The sequence below is a fragment of the Squalius cephalus genome, assembly GCF_949319135.1.
Source record: "Squalius cephalus genome assembly, chromosome: 10".
Lineage (NCBI taxonomy): Eukaryota > Metazoa > Chordata > Actinopteri > Cypriniformes > Leuciscidae > Squalius > Squalius cephalus.
The window spans coordinates 18,413,625-18,432,485 of NC_137131.1; the positions used below are offsets into that span (position 1 = coordinate 18,413,625).

Genomic DNA, 18,861 nt, shown 5'->3' on the forward strand with positions numbered 1-18,861 from the left:
AGCGTGCTTCCCATAATGTTTACGCATTAAGGCAGAAGGCGGTCTTTTGTGGCTGTTCGAAGGCATTGGACCACATGAGCATCTACACTACGAAAGCAATCCAGTCTGATGTGTTTTCGACTACCTCTGGAAGTGGACAAGCTCAAAACGCTTTGACCCAGTTTAAAGAGAATTCAGTGGAGGACTGTTGAGACAGGTAGCAACAAAATCATTTTTTATAAATATGTGATTAAGTCACTAAAGTGTTGGGAAAGATGTTTTTTTTTTTTTTTTTAGATTACAGATGTGTATTGATTTCAATGTGTTTGCATTTCAATGAAGTGTGGGGGTTCTAATATTTTATAATGTATTTTTTTGTGTGAAACTGGTAAAGAGCACTGTTGCATAAAACTAACACTGTCCAGTGTTTTTATATAGATGCATAAACCCAACAATCAAGACCACAAATTGTCTTGGTTTCTTGTGTTTAGAACTGAACACTTTATTGCATTGTCTCATCAGGCATTTGAAACCAACTAGTAGTATATTAGTACTATATAGTAGTATATTTTTGTTCCTTAAATGTAGTAGTCAACATGTACTTAAGTAAAAATTTTAAATATAAAATTATTTTAACACATGATGCTTAATATTGTTTGGGAGACATGATATTTTTGTACATTGTACATGGCAAAAATCATACCTCATCAATTATATGGCAAAAGAAAGATAGCCTATATAAATGTATAAAGGAAATGATAACATGATTATATGCACTATATCCAAGTAACACATTTGTGCAAATAACATATAAATCACATTGCATGTTCACAAGATTTTTCTTAAGATTTTTGCATCTTTAATTTTTCAGAGACCAGAAGCTATTTTTCATTGGTCCAAAATCCTCACACACTTATTGGTCACTTGTCATTTAACACAAAATTTACCCAAAGCGATTTAAAGTTCAAAGCATCAACCTTTCCAGTGAGTTACATCACCTTCACTGCTGCAGTTTGCAAGTGCTGGGTATTCAGGATTAGTTGCTAATCGGGATAGTCCAATTTACTAGAAGTTGTGAGTATTGTGATGGAGATGCCAGGGATTGAACCAGGACCTGCAATTTGCGCGCCATGTGCGCTATACCACCAAGCTACATCCTCTTATTAGCATGATTCATATTCCTGAACAAACTCAAACCTGGAAATTTCAGGAAACGCCAACTTTAAAGCCCATCATAAATCCGAGCTGCGCTTTCATCAGCTTTTGCGTAGAGGAAGTGTCCATCCCAGAGGGTCCTCCTCGCTGCAAACATAATCTCTCCCACACCCCCATCAACAGGAAACAGAAAGGGAACAAATTCACTGTCTCATCCTCATTCTTCCTGTCGTGCCAAGAAGCTGTATACAGTACACTGCAGATCAAAGCCTTAATTGAAAAATAATTATAGGCACTTAATCATGGGAGGCGGTGGGCTAATTGAAGCAAAAACAAGGCAGTGAGTGGAGGCCCTCCGAATCGTAGCAGAAAAAGGATATTGTGTGAGCTCCCGTCTTTAATAAAGCATCGTCTTCAATCCCCCATTGTCTCCCAGATTAAATTGGAGAGGGCTATTAGCAGAGTTAATTGGCTCTCTAATTTAGATCTGGCCAGTCTCAATGCATAACGGATGTGAGTCGCAGCGGCCCGTGATGTGCTCACTCTGTCACACCATATTGCCAGACCTGATTGGTTAATTGCTCTGGAATCAGCAAAAGTTTGTGCCCATCCTTCAATTTCAGGGGACCTCTGCTTTCCTGGAGGAATCTCCACCCTCAACTCAGTGTGTTGTCAAGTGATTCTTCATTCGTGCGTGACGGAGAGCAGCTCCAGACCGCACTTATGAGTGTGTTTGCAAGTTATTTGGACAATAAAATCCAATTGCCGATCTCTTGAGTGAGTTTACGTTTCCTATTGTAAAGATGAAAATCCACACAGCTTAAATAAATTCACCCTGTGACCTCACTATCCGCGAGACTCTGACCCGGGGGTCAACACATTAAATGCGGCTATCGGTAATAGAGAAAATGTCTTTATTTTCCACCAGTGTGGAGAACTTAAGCCTGCCGTTCCCAGCACCGATGGGACCATGTCAGTTACTAGCATCTGTGTTTCCTCTGTTTTAGAACAAAAAACTATTTCAATGTCACTTGAATTTGCCATTTCCCGGTCTTTCCGCGAGAGCCGTGCTGGATGTTGTTTCGTCTGCTTGGTGTTGCGTATTAGTGGATGCTGCTCATTGAAGCCGGGCCCCCGGGCATTCATCTTGGAGGATTTGAAATCCTCTGTCTGTCAGCTGAAAGCGGCAGCACTGGCATTATGGAGCTTCGGGATGGACAGAAGATAAAGAACAAGGACACAGAAGATTGTGAGGAACTATGGATTGACTGTTTCAACACTTATTTCAAGTGTGAAATGTGGGTAAAAATCCTAATTGTCCTCTTCTTGACTGGCCCACATTCAGTGTGAAATCCTCAAGGCCTGTTGAGAAGTACAAACAAACTGTTTCCGCTTGGGGCTTCGGAGAATGAAAAGAGAATGAAAAGAAACACTCTTATCAAGTGCTCTGCAAATTTGTTTCCTGCTGCGATACAAGCCGCTTATTCTGTACACTCTGCGCCCTCTAGTGACAGCTGAGCTGTAATAGCAACTAGGCATCAATCTAGTGGATAGTGAAGAAGAGTTACAGAGGAAGTAAGCCAGGTAACCATGGGTAAAAGGCTGTAAATGGCACCCTATTTGTCACCATTTTCCCTGGAGAGTCTTTCATCTTCGCCAACACTGCACGGCTTGGGTTCTTTTCTCCGAGACTTCGCTAATGGAGGGCCCACAATAATTGCAGCAGCTCAGGCTATCAGAGCTCAGAGGCACAGACAGAATTTAAAGGCCAGAAACCTTTATGTCTCTTTATGAGGATGCAAGCCATTCTAGGTCACGGTGTAAAATAGGACAAACAATCGCCAGGCCGCTGCTGAAAGAGCGGGTAGGAAGGCAGGTTGTGCGTTGCCGGGTGAGAAACGGAGAGGGGTGCGATTCAACATTTAATCTCATTCTGAGATGAATGTGTGCTGATAAGAATGGCAAGGAACCCAACTCTGTTGCCCGAGAGATAAGAACATGCAGCCAGGCTATTGCGGCAACTGTAGCCTGCATGGTCGCTTATTTGGCCAGGACTTAAAGCCACCTCACTCATTGCAAACTATAGTGTTTCACCTTCACCACACATGGCAAACATTACTTTGAAATATTTTCTCATTAGCTACTGTTTTACTTTGCATTGTTACTTCTACGGCTATAAGCATACTTATTATGATCATGCCTTGCTTTAAAATATGAAAGATGAAGAATTATATAGTTGGAATCACTTTCAGAATGCTTTTTTTATGAGCTAAAAACAAATTGACAGCCAATCAGAATCCACCTGACTTTAAAGAGAACAAGCATTTAAAGCGGCAGACAACATAACTGTAGCACACTTATAATAAACAGAAAGTTATAGTTACCATTCTTGGTGTGAATGGGCCTTCAGATATTTATTAACCTGATTTTGTTTAAATTATGTTTCATATGGTCATGAGTAATGGTTTCATTTTCACCAATACAGCAACCATATATTTATTGAAGGTATTTGAAAAAAAGTTTTGAAACCCAATGGTAGTTTACTGTATATAAAAAGCTAATTGAAAATTTGTACTACTTCCTGCTTGGCTGCTAAAAATTAAATGTGTCTTGGACTACGTTTGTCACTATCAAGTGCACAGTTTATAAAAACAAAGTGTCTGAAGGTTATACTACAGCACACAAACAAATAATGGCTGATATTTTTGGCTACAATTTGAGGGTACACTAATGATAATGATTTAAAAATAATAATAATAATAGTAAATGCGCTTGTAAATGATATACGAGTCTGCATTTATTTGACAGGTCACTTCACACATCATCACCACGCTCCTGGTCTACTGGCCGCAGAACTCCATGCACTGGTGCCCGAGGTTCCGCCGACCTCTGAGCTTTTGCGTACTCCTGCACGGTTTGCTGTGAGCTCTTCTATGGAGGACAGCTCGAAATCACTATCTTCATCAGACAGCTAGAAGACAGGTATAATACAAAGCCATTCAATCCAATACTAAAGGCAATGGGTCTCATTCACTAGTAATTGCATACACTTTGTATTTATATACACATTTGAACTTCTCACGAAAATTGTATGCCTTATTCAAAACACATGCTTATGTAACGGACGAAGTCAAGTAAGAGCTGTGCGTGTAAACCTCACTTAACTGTCTATTTAAGCAGATATATTCATCTTCATTCTTCATTTGAAAAAGGCAAAACTAAGACTGCAGGTATACAAACCATAAACAAAGCAGCGCTTGCTTACCGTTTTGAATATCAATCATGCTGATCATGTCCTTTACTCCACTCAGCTCATGTTATTATGAAAATATTTGCGCAGTGGAATGCTCAGGTAAGATGACGTAAAATTAGAACAGCCTTCTGTCTTTGCCGTCATGATTTCTTTGCTTGATTTCATCATTTTTGCTCTTATTATCATGCACCGACTCGTTCGCTAAACTGAACAGCCAATCAGAGTTCTCTCTCTCACCGACGGCCCGACGCTGATTCTACATGTTAAATCGGCCAGAAAAACCCTGTGCGATGCGTGTAAACCTCATTCCCCTGGCCTCAAGAGGCACAGCCTTGTGGCGCACCCGCCTCCCACACCGGAGACCCCGGTTCGAATTCGGCTTGAAGTTGGTCGAGTAGGGCCGGTTAACAGTAAGTATATATGTGATGAAATATATTTAAAGGGATACTTCAGGATTTAGCATTAAGCTTTGTATTAGTAGAAAACCTGTAGTATTTTCAAATTACCGTGCTTTCCACCCTCATATCCCCCTGAGACAAGAGATTTATGTATTTTTTGTCTGGAAAAAATCCTCCGATGACGCAAAAATCGTCATTTTGCGTCATCGGAGGATTTTCTGGCCAGAGGCTAAAGACTACAGCCAGTAGATGGCGTTGTTCCGCATGTTTTCAGCCCGCCCATAGAGGGTTGGATCTCACTCACAGAATGTACACAGTGTCAGCCGTCTTTCTTTGGAAGCTAAGCTTGCAGGCTCTTGTTCTGTGGAGAAAGCTGAATAGTAGGAGAAAGCTGAGCAAGTAGGGGTTACCATCCTCCTTTTCCCGGACTTGTCCGGCGGGCGAGATCGTTCAAAATGTCCGGGATTCAGCTTTTGCGTTCTGCGGTCCCCATTCACTGTTTACATGCAGCTCACCTTTTGTTTCAATCTAACTGAATTCATTCCGATTGGTGAATCTGAATGTAGCGTTTACATGAACGCTAAACAAGTGATCGGTTGATGTGCGTTTTACCATTGCTAAGAAAATTCCCGCTCCTCCGTGAGAGATGCGAGACCCGGCGCGTCTTAGCTATGACGCCACCGGCCTCGCGCCGTTCTCCCGCGGCCGTCAGCCTCGTCCTGCTCGCCACAGTAAACATGATGAATGGCGACTGTAGAACGCAAAAGCCGAATCCCGGACATTTTGGGCGATCTCTAAATCCCTGGCAAACTCATCACGTAGGCTAGTCTTGTTGTTTGTTTTCAACTGCGCTCCCTTACCGGTAGGCGTGGCCTCCTAAGGCAGCGAAGCAAGTGCATTCTGGGAGTTGTTGTCTTTCATCCACATAAGCCAAAAATACATTTTCTGGCTTTTCTCAGTCTAGAAAGCTCCAAATTCAAAAATTTCTTCACATTTCTTCTACTTAAATGACCTATTTTAAATACACATTCATCTTCCCAGAGGTGAAGTATCCCTTTAATATCTATATCTCTGTTTAAAATTTCATCTTAACATGTTTATAAGGCCACCAATATTTATTTGATTTTTGCGTATGAGTGATTTCAGTTTTTCTTACATTTTTTGCAAATTTAGAATAAACTTTAGAATGGAAGTTATTGATGGATCATGATTTGTTCATGAAAACATTGGTAAGCAGAATTCACGCACAAATTTGTGCGTATGCATGCTTAGTGAATGAGATCCAATGTTCAAAAACAAATTATATTTCTGCTGCAAGATTTCAATAGGTATGGAAATAGCTTACTGTATGTGTAAGCTTTTTTTTTTTTTACCGCTCTCTGTTTTACAATGGCAGGGCGAGGGGAGGGGCTGGATGGTGGCAGAACTCTAGTCCCGCCTACAGGCTTTTTGACTGGTGTGCTTAGCTGTCTTTCCAAACTTCTTGTCAGTGTTTGGACAACAGAACCTGCAATCATAAACCATTCATGTTAACTGACTAATACTGTAATGTAAGACTAAACTTTGATTAAACTGAATTCTCCACATCCCACAGGACATGTCATTGGAATGACAGAATGACAAGAAATTTCACCCTGGTCCACAAAAGTTTATTAAATATGATAAAATATATAATTTAAATACAAATTTCTATAGGTGGCATTTAAAAAAATCAGTCTATTCTTTTGTTATAGAGTGTTGCAATGATGATACATTTTTGTAAGCCAAAACCCAAAAAGCGAGCTAGCATTTTAGCACTTTCGGTTCCATCATCCTGAAGGCAATAGGTTTTTTGAACGAGTTTTTGGTTAAATGCCTGAAATAAGGTCCGTGGTTAATACAAACTCAATAAATTTTAACGTTTTTATTTTACAAAATAAAATAATAATTTGGGAAACCAAAACCATCGAGCGAAATACCGGAGTGAACATGGCTGTGAACGACTTTTGCAGATTATGTGAAGTAAATCTACACATCCACGGTATAATCAGCGTCTACGTCAAGGCTCTCAGCCCGCCCTCTGTTCGTTGATTGGCCGGCTGTTTTCAGGCCGGAGGAAAACGGGGAAAACAGTCGCTATCTCAGACTGAGTACAGAAGCGAAATGAAATTGAGCGGAAGTACGAAGTCTGACGTAGTCAGGCTAAAAGAGCTTAATGGTGGTGACGCTGAAGTCATGCGACCGTGATGTACTTTGTTTACAGCCTACATTTAGCTTTTTACTTCTGCCGATTGTATTTAGGCTTCAAAATTAAAACAAAAGTTGTGTTAATTTGTGAAGATTATCATGAATGTGCAAGAATCAAACTTTTGTTGGTCACAGGTCTTTTTTCTGCAATAATCCAAAAGCCATTAGAAATTTCCTATAGTTTTTTTTTTTTTTTTTCAAGGGAACCAGGGTGACGCTAACTTCCAGGTTGGCCTACAAAAATACATCACTGCAGAACTCTATTTTAGCTAAATGATTTGCACATACATGTCAGGGAGCGGTGATCATATACATCATTTATATATATTAAATATATTAAATATTTAGACTAGTTCCAAATGGTCTTGTTGTGATTAAAATAAATAAAATATGTATAGGAATTTGGTATTTGCTCACCATGTGGATTGGGTGGATTGGGAGTTCTGAGGAGTTTGGGTGTGTCTGCAGTCTCTGACAGCTCACTATCTGTCCAATCAGGCTCAGCTGTTGGGTTCATCAGTGATCCTGATTGAACAAGGCGGACAGAGGTGGAAGGCTTGGCCCGTGAGCTGGTAACATAGGCACTGTCCTCAACTGTCTCATCCTCATCTGAACTGAAAGGTGGTGTGCTGAAGAGAGAAACATACTCATTAAAGACTGATATTAAGCTGCTTGGCCTTTCACAATCTATTTCATGTTTTAATTTTCATTTGTCCCTGAGTAGTCTGAACGTTTTCCAATTGTACGAAAAAGTATACCTGTTCTTTTTTTGCTGTGTTTTTGCAGTCTGAATCTGAGGAGGTGCATTGGAGCGTGGGGAGGGTGTTGGAATAAGTGCTTTTGGCTGTAGTCTCTTGGCTTTCTGAATGGACGGCTTTGAGCCCTCACTAGATCGGAGCCTTTTTTCCTTCACTGGGGTTGAATTTCTCTTTCCCCCTAAAAACAAATATAGAAGATTGACTGATCTTGGTTCAGATGAGTAGCAATCAAATAGAACATGATATGAAAGAAGATAAGCAAGATGTATGAATATGGGTAGTGTGGTGGCATGATAAATAACACTTCTGCTCACTCTGTTTCGAAGTGCTGGGTGTTAATTGCCCCTGGCTCTTCTGTAGGCTTTTCACTCGCCTGGTGACCTCATGTACCAAGTTGTCTCTATGGTTTTGAAGGTTTGGCTGCTGTCTATATCTCTGCTGCCGCTGACCAGTCAACAGAACACTCAGACTCTTAAATGTTTGCTTAGAGATGCCCTTGGTACCCTGCCAAAACATAATCACTTTAACCACTAAGCAATGTTTTTGAATTACATAATATTCATGTGTTTTCATGTGTTCAACTTTTTTTTGTCAGAAAACTCGCAACAAACAAGTTCTTTACTTTATTATTCGGTTTGTATGTCAGAATAAGACTATCAATCTTACAGTTTGCAGAATTAAATCATGTATTTCCCAAAAAAATCTGTTCTATTTACAATTTTCACTCCATTTTGCCACATGTCAAATGTAAATATGTGTGTCTGCAATGTGTTCTACCTTCCGCAGTCCCATATTCTCCAGTTTTTCCTCCAGTGATTCTTCTAGAATGGGTCTACACTCTCTCATCAGCTCTGGCTTTCCTTTGTGTAACTTTAGAACCTTCCACTGGGGTTCATCTGAATCATCCAGGCCTGGAGGTGCATGCACAAGTGTGCTTTAAATACATAATGGCATGATTGGTGTATGCATACAGTATACTGTAGTTAGAAACAACTGAACCACATACTCTCCACTTCCTCCTCTAGCTCCTCAGGAGAATCTTGGGCATTCTGAGAAACCACTGGAACTACCAAATGAGATAGAAAAATGGGCCAAACCAGATTAAACTTAATTCAAAGCAACAATATTTTATTTAATCAAGCAATGAGTAAGTCCACATAGATATAATTCATTACCTGAGACTGGAATGACCGACCGTTTTTTAATCTGTGCGATAAAGCATCAATTAGAAAGATAATTAGTGTTTAAGAATCAAGACATCAGCAGATAATTTTACAATAACTACAATCACTTTAATAATCTAATTATTCATTAATATAGTTAAAGGTAAAGTGTGTAATTTTTTAATGTGAAAATCCTTAAAATACCTTTAAAATAATATCACAGGTTAATATGAGATAAGTTTGAAGGTTGTCCTAAGTGTAAGCACTGTGATGCTTCGTTTTACAGGATGGCCTGCAATAAACTGTTTGCAATAAACTGCAATAAACTTGAGATGTGAAGCAGGAGGGCTAGTAGGTCAGTTTGGGGAAACCTTTGGAATCTGGAAACATTATTTTTGCAATTATGTTTGGTGCCTCAAGTGGAACTTTACCTTTAAGGAAACTATTTCTGTGACAATTGCATGAAATTATTGCTCACTTTCTTCCACTGTTTGTGATTGTGAAGTAAATAACCAACCTTATCCTCCAGAGATTTGATGAGTCTGTCCTTCTGGCTCAACTGAGAAGAGAGAGAGACAACCTGCTGCTGAAGTTTCTTCAAACTGGAGCCAGAGTTTTTCTCTACAGACAAGGCCTCCAGAAGCCTGGCATTCTCTCTCTTCAGCTGTGACATACACATACAAATCACAGACGTGATGAGATGATTCCAAAATGTTGCCAAGACAGTGCAATACCAGAAAGACTTGCCTCCTCTTGCTTCTGCTGATGTCTGCTCTGTGCTTCCTGGTATTTCTTCTTCCATTCACTTTTCTGAATGAAAAAAATAAAACAAAAATGGAACATGAATAATTAAATATAAAAAAATACAGAGTAAATATTTAAAAATGCAAGCACTATGTGGACTGAAAAGTCTCATATATTTATAAATTTTACCTTTTATAACGATACAATCAAATATATAGTTACTTGATTAGGTACACCTGTTCAACTGCTCGTTAACGCAAATATCTAATCGGCCAATCACATGGCAGCAACTCAATGTATTTAGGTATGTAGACATGGGATGCATCTCAATCAGCTCCCTAGTTCAGTAGTCAGGGCACTGATCAGAGAGTCAGCCATTTTAAGGGCTGTCTCAATCGCAAAATTGTTACAGTGCACTGAAACGTTCGCTCCCTAAAAAGTCCCACAATGCACCATGAAAACCAGGGAACCACCCTTAACGGAAGTTCTGAAGCGCTAAACAAAAATCAAGTGAACCAACTCACTACACATATTGACACACGATAGATGTTTTTTCTATCCCCTTCCATGCTCAAAGTATACGTGGCGGCCATCGCAGCGAATCACACTCTCGTGGCAGGCCAGTCTGTAGGAAGAAATGACTTTGAGGCACTGAGAGGCACCTATGTTTTCCTATGCGCCCCAGGCACCTCGCGTGTTACCACCTGCAGCGCCGATGTCATCGCGTTTTTTTCCACTGTCCAATCGAATGAATGGAGAGGCGGGCCTTCTGTTGTAGTGATGAAAGCTACAGTTGCTTTGAACGCCCGGAGAGTGCGATGATGGAGGATAAACTTGTGGTGCTCTCGCGGGTTACCAGGAGCTTAACGACCTCACGAACCGTAACTACCACAATTTTAACAGAAAGTAAATAAAATTAATAAAAGGCTGATTTGACATTTACTTGACTGACAGGACAGCTGTTTCAGTGGTTGCCTAGCAACATAAAAATCGCAGCGCACTGCTCGTTCTGTGTGATCGGGGCAGTGCTGTGCGCCTCGCGTTTTCAACCTGAAAAACACATTTGGTGTGATCGTCAAGTTCTTGCGGGGAGCCAGGAGACTTAACCCGCCTTGCCCTCATATTGTTCCGATCTAGGACCTGTCCACAGTCCTTAGGGCCCTTCAATGCCCTCTGTTTGAGCCCTACTGCTAGCTTTAGTGTCAGTCAAGTGTGTGGCCGACATGCAGGTACTCTCAGTGAGCGCTTCCTGTTTGGAGTTTGGGCCTAACGACCTTAAAGTTGTCCTCAAACCCAGGCATGGACACGTACCTAAAGTGCTCTCTACTCCGTTCTCTCCCTGCTTCAGAGGATGAGCAGGGTGCTAACTTACTTTGCCTGGTCCGGGCCCTCAGAACTTACGTGGAGCGCTCTAGCCAGTATCGGCAGTCAGAGCAGCTATTTTGTGCTTCAGAGGCCAGTTACGAAGCAGAGATTGTCCTGAATGCCCCATTGGAATGAGGACCCACTCCAATAGGGGGATGGCCTGCTCCTGGGCTTGGTCCAGCAGAGTCTCCATTGGGGATATTTGTGCGGCAGCTGGTCTTATAACCTGGATGTCTACTATAACAAGGTACGATCTTTTCCGCCTTGACTGTCTTGCACCCATAATAGTGGTTTGGACTGTCTTTGTTGAGACTCCAGCCTTGTGGCTTGAGCCTCGCAAGTTAGCCTATGCTTCTGGGCTCATAGGACAGCTTCTGTTCTGTGCTTATAGCACGGCGCCATGGTATATCGTTCCCCAAAGTGTGATTCACGCAATGTGATAGACCGTTTCGAAAGGGAACGCTCCGGTTACTAACGTAACCTCGGTTCTCTGAGATAACGGGAATGAGCATTGCGTACTCTGTCATGCTATACAGCTGCACACAAGTCGACGCTGACGCTTATCAGTTGAAAGATTCTGATAAACTGCCATTCGGCACCGACTTACATAGGCAGTCGGCCCCGCTTATTTTGCCGAGCTGAAATGCCATAGGTTTGTGCAGTTGCACAAATGTTAACAAATCAGGCTTCAGAATTCTGAGAAAAAAGATTTCCCCCAAAGCATGTCTCATTATCTCAGGGAACAGAGGTCAAGTTAGTAACCGGAGCGATCTGCTGAAGTTTAAACTGAGCATCAGCACGGGGAAGAACTGTGATTTAAGTGCAAGTTCAGCACCTTGTTGAATCTATGCAACAAATAATTAAGGCAGTTCTGAAGGCAAAAGGGTACTAGTTGTACCTCATAAAGTGGCTGGTGAGGGCATTATATACATACATATATGTATATGTATATGTATATATATATATATATATTACGGTATATATACTTGCCTAAGAGTTGTTAAGGTATTTGCAGACGAATAATCCCTTCCTTGCCAGTTTAAAGGACATTGAATAATAATGTCCATTCATTTTAAAAGTGCATTGTATTAATTACTCATGCATGACTCAATGAACAAGGAGAGAAATCTTACCTTCCTTGCCATTATCTCTTTCAGCTCTCTCTCTCTGTTTTCTCTCATTTCTTTCTCAGGGTCAATCTCTTCTTGTAAACTGACATTGTTAAATAGACCTACTTCTTTGTTCTGCAACACCAGCAGTTTCTATAGATGAAACAATGACAAATAACATAGAAAAGTATTACAACAACACTAAACTACTTTTCCATCATACAAAAACATCTTACCTCCAATAGCTCCTCTATTGAATGGCTGGTAGAAATACATAGCAGAGGATCTGTCTCCATCTACTGGTGACAATTTAAAATGTTCATTTTATTAAACTTGTGTATACTCACAGCCTCTATGGATGAGCTCTTGCTTGCCATGTCTTTTGATTCCTGGAGAAACAATTGTCTCAGTTCTCCAATTTCCTGCTGAAATTTTCTTCTCTCCTCTTCTTTCCATCTCTCCAGCACTTGTTTCTCTGACTGTTCTCTCCTTTGCTGCTCTTCATGTTCCTGGCAGAATACATTTATATATATATACACATCAAAAATTGTCATAATCTAAAATAAAAGGCATTTTCCAAGCCTGATTTTAGCCTCTGATTTGAACTGTCTTTTGTTTATGCAACTTTTGCAAGAAACGTAGCATTTGCTCACAAAATGTTTGTGTGTTTCTTCCCATCCCTTTAGACGCTCAATATTACCTGGAGGAAAAATTATATTTCAGTGCTTTAGGGTTCGCTCACAAAACTTTTGAGTTCCCCCATTAAACATTTTGATAAACAATACAATGCAAATTCCAATCAGATATTGCTATTCAAAGCCCAAAATCCTAATTTGCAAGTCCCCATCCACTTTCGTTGTAATTGAAAAGAACAGCTTGGAAATTTTTAGGTGAACTATTCCTGTACTATAAGGCCTGCTAAACTGTAAAAAAAAAAAAAAAAAAAAAACCTTACAATGTTCAGCAAGTACCAAACATTGGAAATAGACATACAGTAGAAGGAAATAGGGTTATTTAAGAGGTTTAGAGCTATATGTGATGCTGGATCTTGATTCAAACACAAACTCACATGCTGCCGCCTCAAATTGTCCGTTTCTCTCTCTGCCTGTAGCTGCAACTGTGTCACTCTCAGTTTCTCCTTCAGTTCTTCTATCCCATCTTCCATCTGTTCGACTTTCTTCTTTTTCTGCCTCTCTGAGAAACACACATGCGCAAGTGATACTGAGTTGACAAAATATTCTTTATTTATTTTTCCACATCATAGAAACATATTTATCAAGTGAAATTAAAGTGCTAGCTTCCTATCTCTGAAATTTTATGAAACTTTGCTAGAAAAGTGAGTGGACACACATTTTCTCACCAACCTGCATCTGTGACCTCAGGATGTCTTCGTTGAACATGTGCTTGTAAGTAGGAGTAGTTGACAAATGATTTTTCACAGAACTGGCACTTTCACAAGGAAAAGGGATCAAAACATTAGAACTGGTTTTATGATTACTAGGCTCTAGCACGAAACAGGCAGTTCGCCTTAATATAATGTAAAAAAAAAAAAAAAAAAAAGTGTTTATTAGCCTACAGATATACTACCTTTCTAAAGTTTGGCCTCAGTACTACGACAATAAAGACAATGTTACAAAAGATTTCTATTTCAAATAAATGCTGTTCTTTTGAACCGTCTAATATTAATTATTCTAATAAATTATCTCAGTTTCCATAAAATATATTAAGTAGCACAACTTTTTTCAACATTGATAATAATCACAGGAATATATTAAATTTTAAAATACATGAAAATAGAAAACAGTTATTTCAAAAAATTTATATTATTATTTTTGCTGTATTGCTGATCAAATATACGCATCCTTGGTGAGCATAGAGACTTCTTTCAAAGTAACAAAAAAAATCGTATGAGCCCCAAACTTTTGATCTGTACTGAATGTGAGTGTACCATTTTAAAAAGACTTTTCGAAAGCTCTTTATGTGTACAACTTTTTAAGAAATCCACCTTGTGATAATTATTTGCACTGGCCTGCAGGAGGAGCTGTTGAGTGCTGATCAACTTCTTTCTCCGTCGATTCTCCAGCTTGGCTTCCTGCAGATTTTTTTCGAGTTCTGCTCGTTGTTCTTCTCCTCGCTGGACCAGAGAGAGCGCCCCCTGCAGACGCTCCTCCAGTCCTGACAGCTGAGCGCTCAGGAAGTCCTGGCAGTGCAGCAGGTACTCAGTGCTCAGCTGAGACATACGAAGCAGCTTGATCAAAGAAGGGTCAGCAGGCCCACGGCAGCTTGGACACCGCTCGCCGTCCACGGCACAGAACGTTACGGTCATAATGAAGTCCTGAAGCACTCTGACATCTATCTCTTGCACAACACGGTCCACGTCAAGGGCGGAGAGACGCCTCCAGTCTATGGGCTCAGTGCGTGAGCGGAAGCGGAAGGGCTGAAGTTGGTGTGCTGGGCTCCAGGGTGGTGTGGGGGAGACAGCAGGGGAGAACTGGCCCAACATGGTGAAAGGTTTGAGATACAAAGATGAATCGATGTGGTGATTCCTAACCAGAGGCTGGATGGGGAGAGAAAGAGAGAAAACAAAGAGTATTTCTAGATTAGCTATGACAACCAAATCAGCATATCGGAATCAAAGGAATAAATGAAATTTTAAAATACAATAAACTAGAAAAACAACTATTTTAAACTGGAAAACTATTACTATTTTAGCAAACAACGCAGTCTTGGTGAGCATAAGATACTTCTTTCTCTAACCCGCCTTGTTTCTTTTTAGTTTCTTTTCTTATATGTCTCTTTTTCTTTCTGGACTATTGAGAAGGTAACCACTAACATGAAGATAACTGCATAAGAAGGACATACAAATTTTACATGACCATGGCTATCTGTCTGCTCAGTTCTTTTGTATTTCTGTGTTCCACTATTCAAATAAAAATCTAAGTTAAAAAGAGAGAGAACGAGACTTCTTTCAAAAACATAAAAAATCCGATCAAAAACCAACATTTGACTAGTATAAATGGCAGAGGGTGAGATTTTCACTGAAAAACATCTTAAATTTCAGGCTGTTTATCACACAATGCTATTGCATTGTTTCAAAGTATCACCTGTTTTTTTTCTTTTTTTTTTCTTTGAGGCATTTACAATAATATTTTTGACTATTAAAATGTTTTACGTATTCGGCAATGTAGAAATCTTTACAGAAAAATGAAGGCAAAACATTGAAACGCTGAGAACATGCAGTTTACATTTTCAGTAAGCTTAAAACAGATAATGTATTATTATTTATTATTCATTTTACTCATTATTATTTATTATATGTAATTTTTAAAAGGAAGGGGCAAAGGTTTTTCTTTTTTTTTTTCCTATTCTAAAACACAAATTAGAACCACTGTCTCAAAGAGATATTATTCTCATAATATACAAAAGCACAGGCACATGCCCTCTTTTAGCTATAACAAGTGAAGGAAATACTTTTCTGCAGATGGCAGACAACATATTGTTCAAGTCCATCTCTATGACAACTGTTAAAGCCATTGGCGATTTCAATAAAAATTGTAAATATAAATATGTGTGCGAAAGAGAGAAATACATGCATTGCCTTTCTGTGCAGTAGATATGATAAACATTAGTCTTGGCATAGCAGGCCTACATTAATTACATCAGCCATAACAACAGAACCAAACATAGATCTATTAAGTGAGTATTGTATGAGAAATAACACCTAGGCTATTTCTTAAAAACAGTCTATATTGTTTCTTTATACAAATCTGTTCGGATGTTTACCTGAAAATGCTCTTGGTAAGGGTTCATCTCTCTCCTATGAAACAGTGTCATAGTGTCTGAACTGAGTTTGATGCCTCTTAGTTTACATATCAACAATAAACCGTCTCTCTGCAACTCAAAACACAACCCCTCTGATAAGCAGCTTATAGTATTTCACTTCCCCTGTTTCTAGACAACCAGCCACGCCTGTAAATCACTGGTCTTACTCTTAACTAACTGCACGATCTCAGCAGCATCAGGCAATCAATAGTAATATATAGTACTTTTCTCTGGGTCTTATTGATTGATTCACCAAAATCAGCATCCTCTTCTGTTAATAGCAATTAAAGGATCAAATAATGATAATGTGATATAATCAAAAACTGAAAGAGAATTTCAATTATATTTTATTAAAACACGAAGCCTTCTCTTTATCAGGCCACATTTTTAAAGACGCATTCAAATGAAATTCATTCCAAAAAATACTTGAATACACATTTTTTTCTATGATCAACATGATAGAAATGATCAACTTGAATTCCTAAATTAAAATCTTTTTTTAAGAAAATGCTGGTTTAAGTAGTTTGGCATACTATTTTATTTTTATTTATTTTAAAGAAAAAAATAGGCTAAGCAATCAAGTATTTTGGTTTGGAAATATAAAATCAGATCAATGTCAGTGTGGCATAACCAAGATGCAGTTTATTGTCATGTGACCAAAACAAACAACAGTGAGGAACCCTTACTCATGAGTCATGACTGTGTCACATATTTTAAACTTTTTATTAAATAGAAACATTTTGTTCAGGTCAAATATAACCCCAAGTAAACTTAAAGGTATTCATGACTCAAAAATCACGATAAATACCATAGGCCTACATGTTTATAAAATCATGATATACAGTATATATATATATATATATATATATATATATATATATATATATATATATATATATATATATATATATATATATATTAGTGGCCACTTGTATTAGATACACCTGTTCAACTGCCCATTGATGCAAATATTTAATTAGCCAATCACATGGCAGCAACTCAATGCATTTAGACATGGACAAGATGTTCTGCTAAAGTTCAAATTGAGCATCAAAATGGGTATGAAAGGTGATTTAAGTGACTTTGAACATGGCATGGTTGTTGGTGCCAGACAGGCTGGTGCCAGTATTTCAGAAACTGTTGATTAACTGGGATTTTCACACACAACCATCTCTAGGGTTTGCAGAGAATGGTCAAAAAAAGAGAGAAAATATCCAGTGAGCAGCAGTTGTTGATGCCAGAGGTCAGAGGAGAATGGCCAAGGTGATTTGAGCTGATAGAAAGGCAACAGTAACTCAAACAACCACCGAGATCTGCAGAAGAGCATCTCTGAAAGCACAACACGTCGAACCTTGAAGCAGATGAGCTACAGCAGCAGAAGATCACACCGGGTGCTACTCCTGTCAGCTAAGAACAGGAAACTGAAGCTATAATTCACACAAGCTCACCAAAATTGGACAATAGAAGATTGGAAAAACATTGCTTGGTCTGATGAGTCTCGATTTCTGCTGCAACATTCAGATGGTAGGGTCAGAATTTGGCATTTAACTACATGAAAGCATGGTTCCATCCTGCCATGTATTAACGGTTCAGGTCGCTGCTGGTGGTGTAATGGTGTGGGGATATTGTCTTGGCACACCTTGGATCCTTTAGTACCAACTGAGCATTGTTTAAATGCCACAGCCTATCTGAGTATTGTTGCTGACCATATCCATATCTTTATGACCACAGTGTACCATCTTCTGATGGCTGCTTCCAGCAAGATAATGCACCATGTCACAAAGCTCAGATCATCTCAAACTGGTTTCTAAAACATGACAATGAGTTCACTTTACTCAAATCTCAATCCAATAGATCAACTTTGGGATGCGGTGGAATGGGAGTTTCGAATCATGGATGTGAGCCGACAAATCTGCTGCGTGATGCCATCATGTCAATATGGACCAGAATCTCTGAGGAATGTTTCCAGCACCTTGTTATATCTTTGCCACAAAGAATTAAGACAGTTCTGAAGGCAAAAGGGGGTCCAACACGTTGGCAAGGTGTACCTAATAAAGTGGCCAGTGAGGGTGTGTTTTCCATGAATAATATGTTTAAAAACGTTTTGGAAAATGTTTAGCCTATCCAAACCAAGAACAAACAAAGTATAATAACTTTTTACTTAATTACATATTTAAAGTCATTAAACATTAATCTAAAAAAACATGGTTTACACGTTGTAACTAGTCTAAGTTATAACATGGACATCAGTGCTGATCATTATAGATCAGTGATGGGGTTTCTAAGAACTGAGACATGAGATTTAAACAACATTTTTAAAAGATTGCTCTAATCATCTCGGATGTCCTTATTTGTCATTGACCGATCTGTAGCCTTATTAATTACAGTACAACGCTATAAATCGATTGTAATATAACGACATAAATGTGTAACGACGTAACCTGTGTTTACACAGTTTAAACAGTTTCTGCGATCAACGGTTGACAACGGCAAAAACACTATACACAAAAGTAACTAACAACCGTAATAGTTAATGCGCAAAGATTTCAGACACTTACCTTTGTCTCTATTATAAAAGGTCACAACAATAGTTTATAAGTTGTTTATAAGGTAAAAGAAGAAAACCGGAGCAATTCATGATGGCAGTTTCAAGCTAAAAATTGAAAGGAGAAGTTAACAGCTGGCAACTGTTGCTGATGGGCGGGGCTAAGAGAGAAGCGCGTCCTGTTGCCATGGAGACTACTGACTCATGACCTCAGGTGCAAAACTGAGGATAAGCAAAGAGGCAGTTTTCAGGAGATTTGTTAGTTCATCTATATTATATTATATTATATTATATTATATTATATTATATTATATTAACTTGTGAATTATATTATATTGTAAATT

The 18,861-nt window shown here is 39.1% G+C and overlaps 1 protein-coding gene across 2 annotated transcripts; it reads right to left on the minus strand.

Annotated features, from left to right (window-relative positions):
* Nucleotides 1-3,897: 3,897 nt before the first annotated feature.
* On the minus strand, nt 3,898-18,641 carry dzip1l (DAZ interacting zinc finger protein 1-like). Of its 2 annotated transcripts, XM_079883629.1 has the most exons (16): nt 18,531-18,641; nt 14,156-14,707; nt 13,515-13,599; nt 13,220-13,344; nt 12,498-12,659; nt 12,175-12,303; nt 9,680-9,742; nt 9,450-9,596; nt 8,945-8,975; nt 8,776-8,835; nt 8,547-8,680; nt 8,084-8,273; nt 7,770-7,947; nt 7,429-7,640; nt 6,159-6,292; nt 3,898-4,105 (listed from the first exon to the last, which is right to left on the minus strand). In XM_079883629.1, the coding sequence occupies exons 2-16, from the start codon at nt 14,651-14,653 to the stop codon at nt 3,959-3,961; spliced, it is 2,295 nt and encodes a 764-aa protein (XP_079739755.1). In that variant the 5' UTR covers nt 14,654-14,707; nt 18,531-18,641; the 3' UTR covers nt 3,898-3,958. The 2 variants fall into 2 exon arrangements, with proteins under 2 accessions (XP_079739755.1, XP_079739756.1); XM_079883630.1 differs by lacking the exon at nt 6,159-6,292 and having other exon boundaries at nt 4,030-4,105.
* Nucleotides 18,642-18,861: the final 220 nt, after the last annotated feature.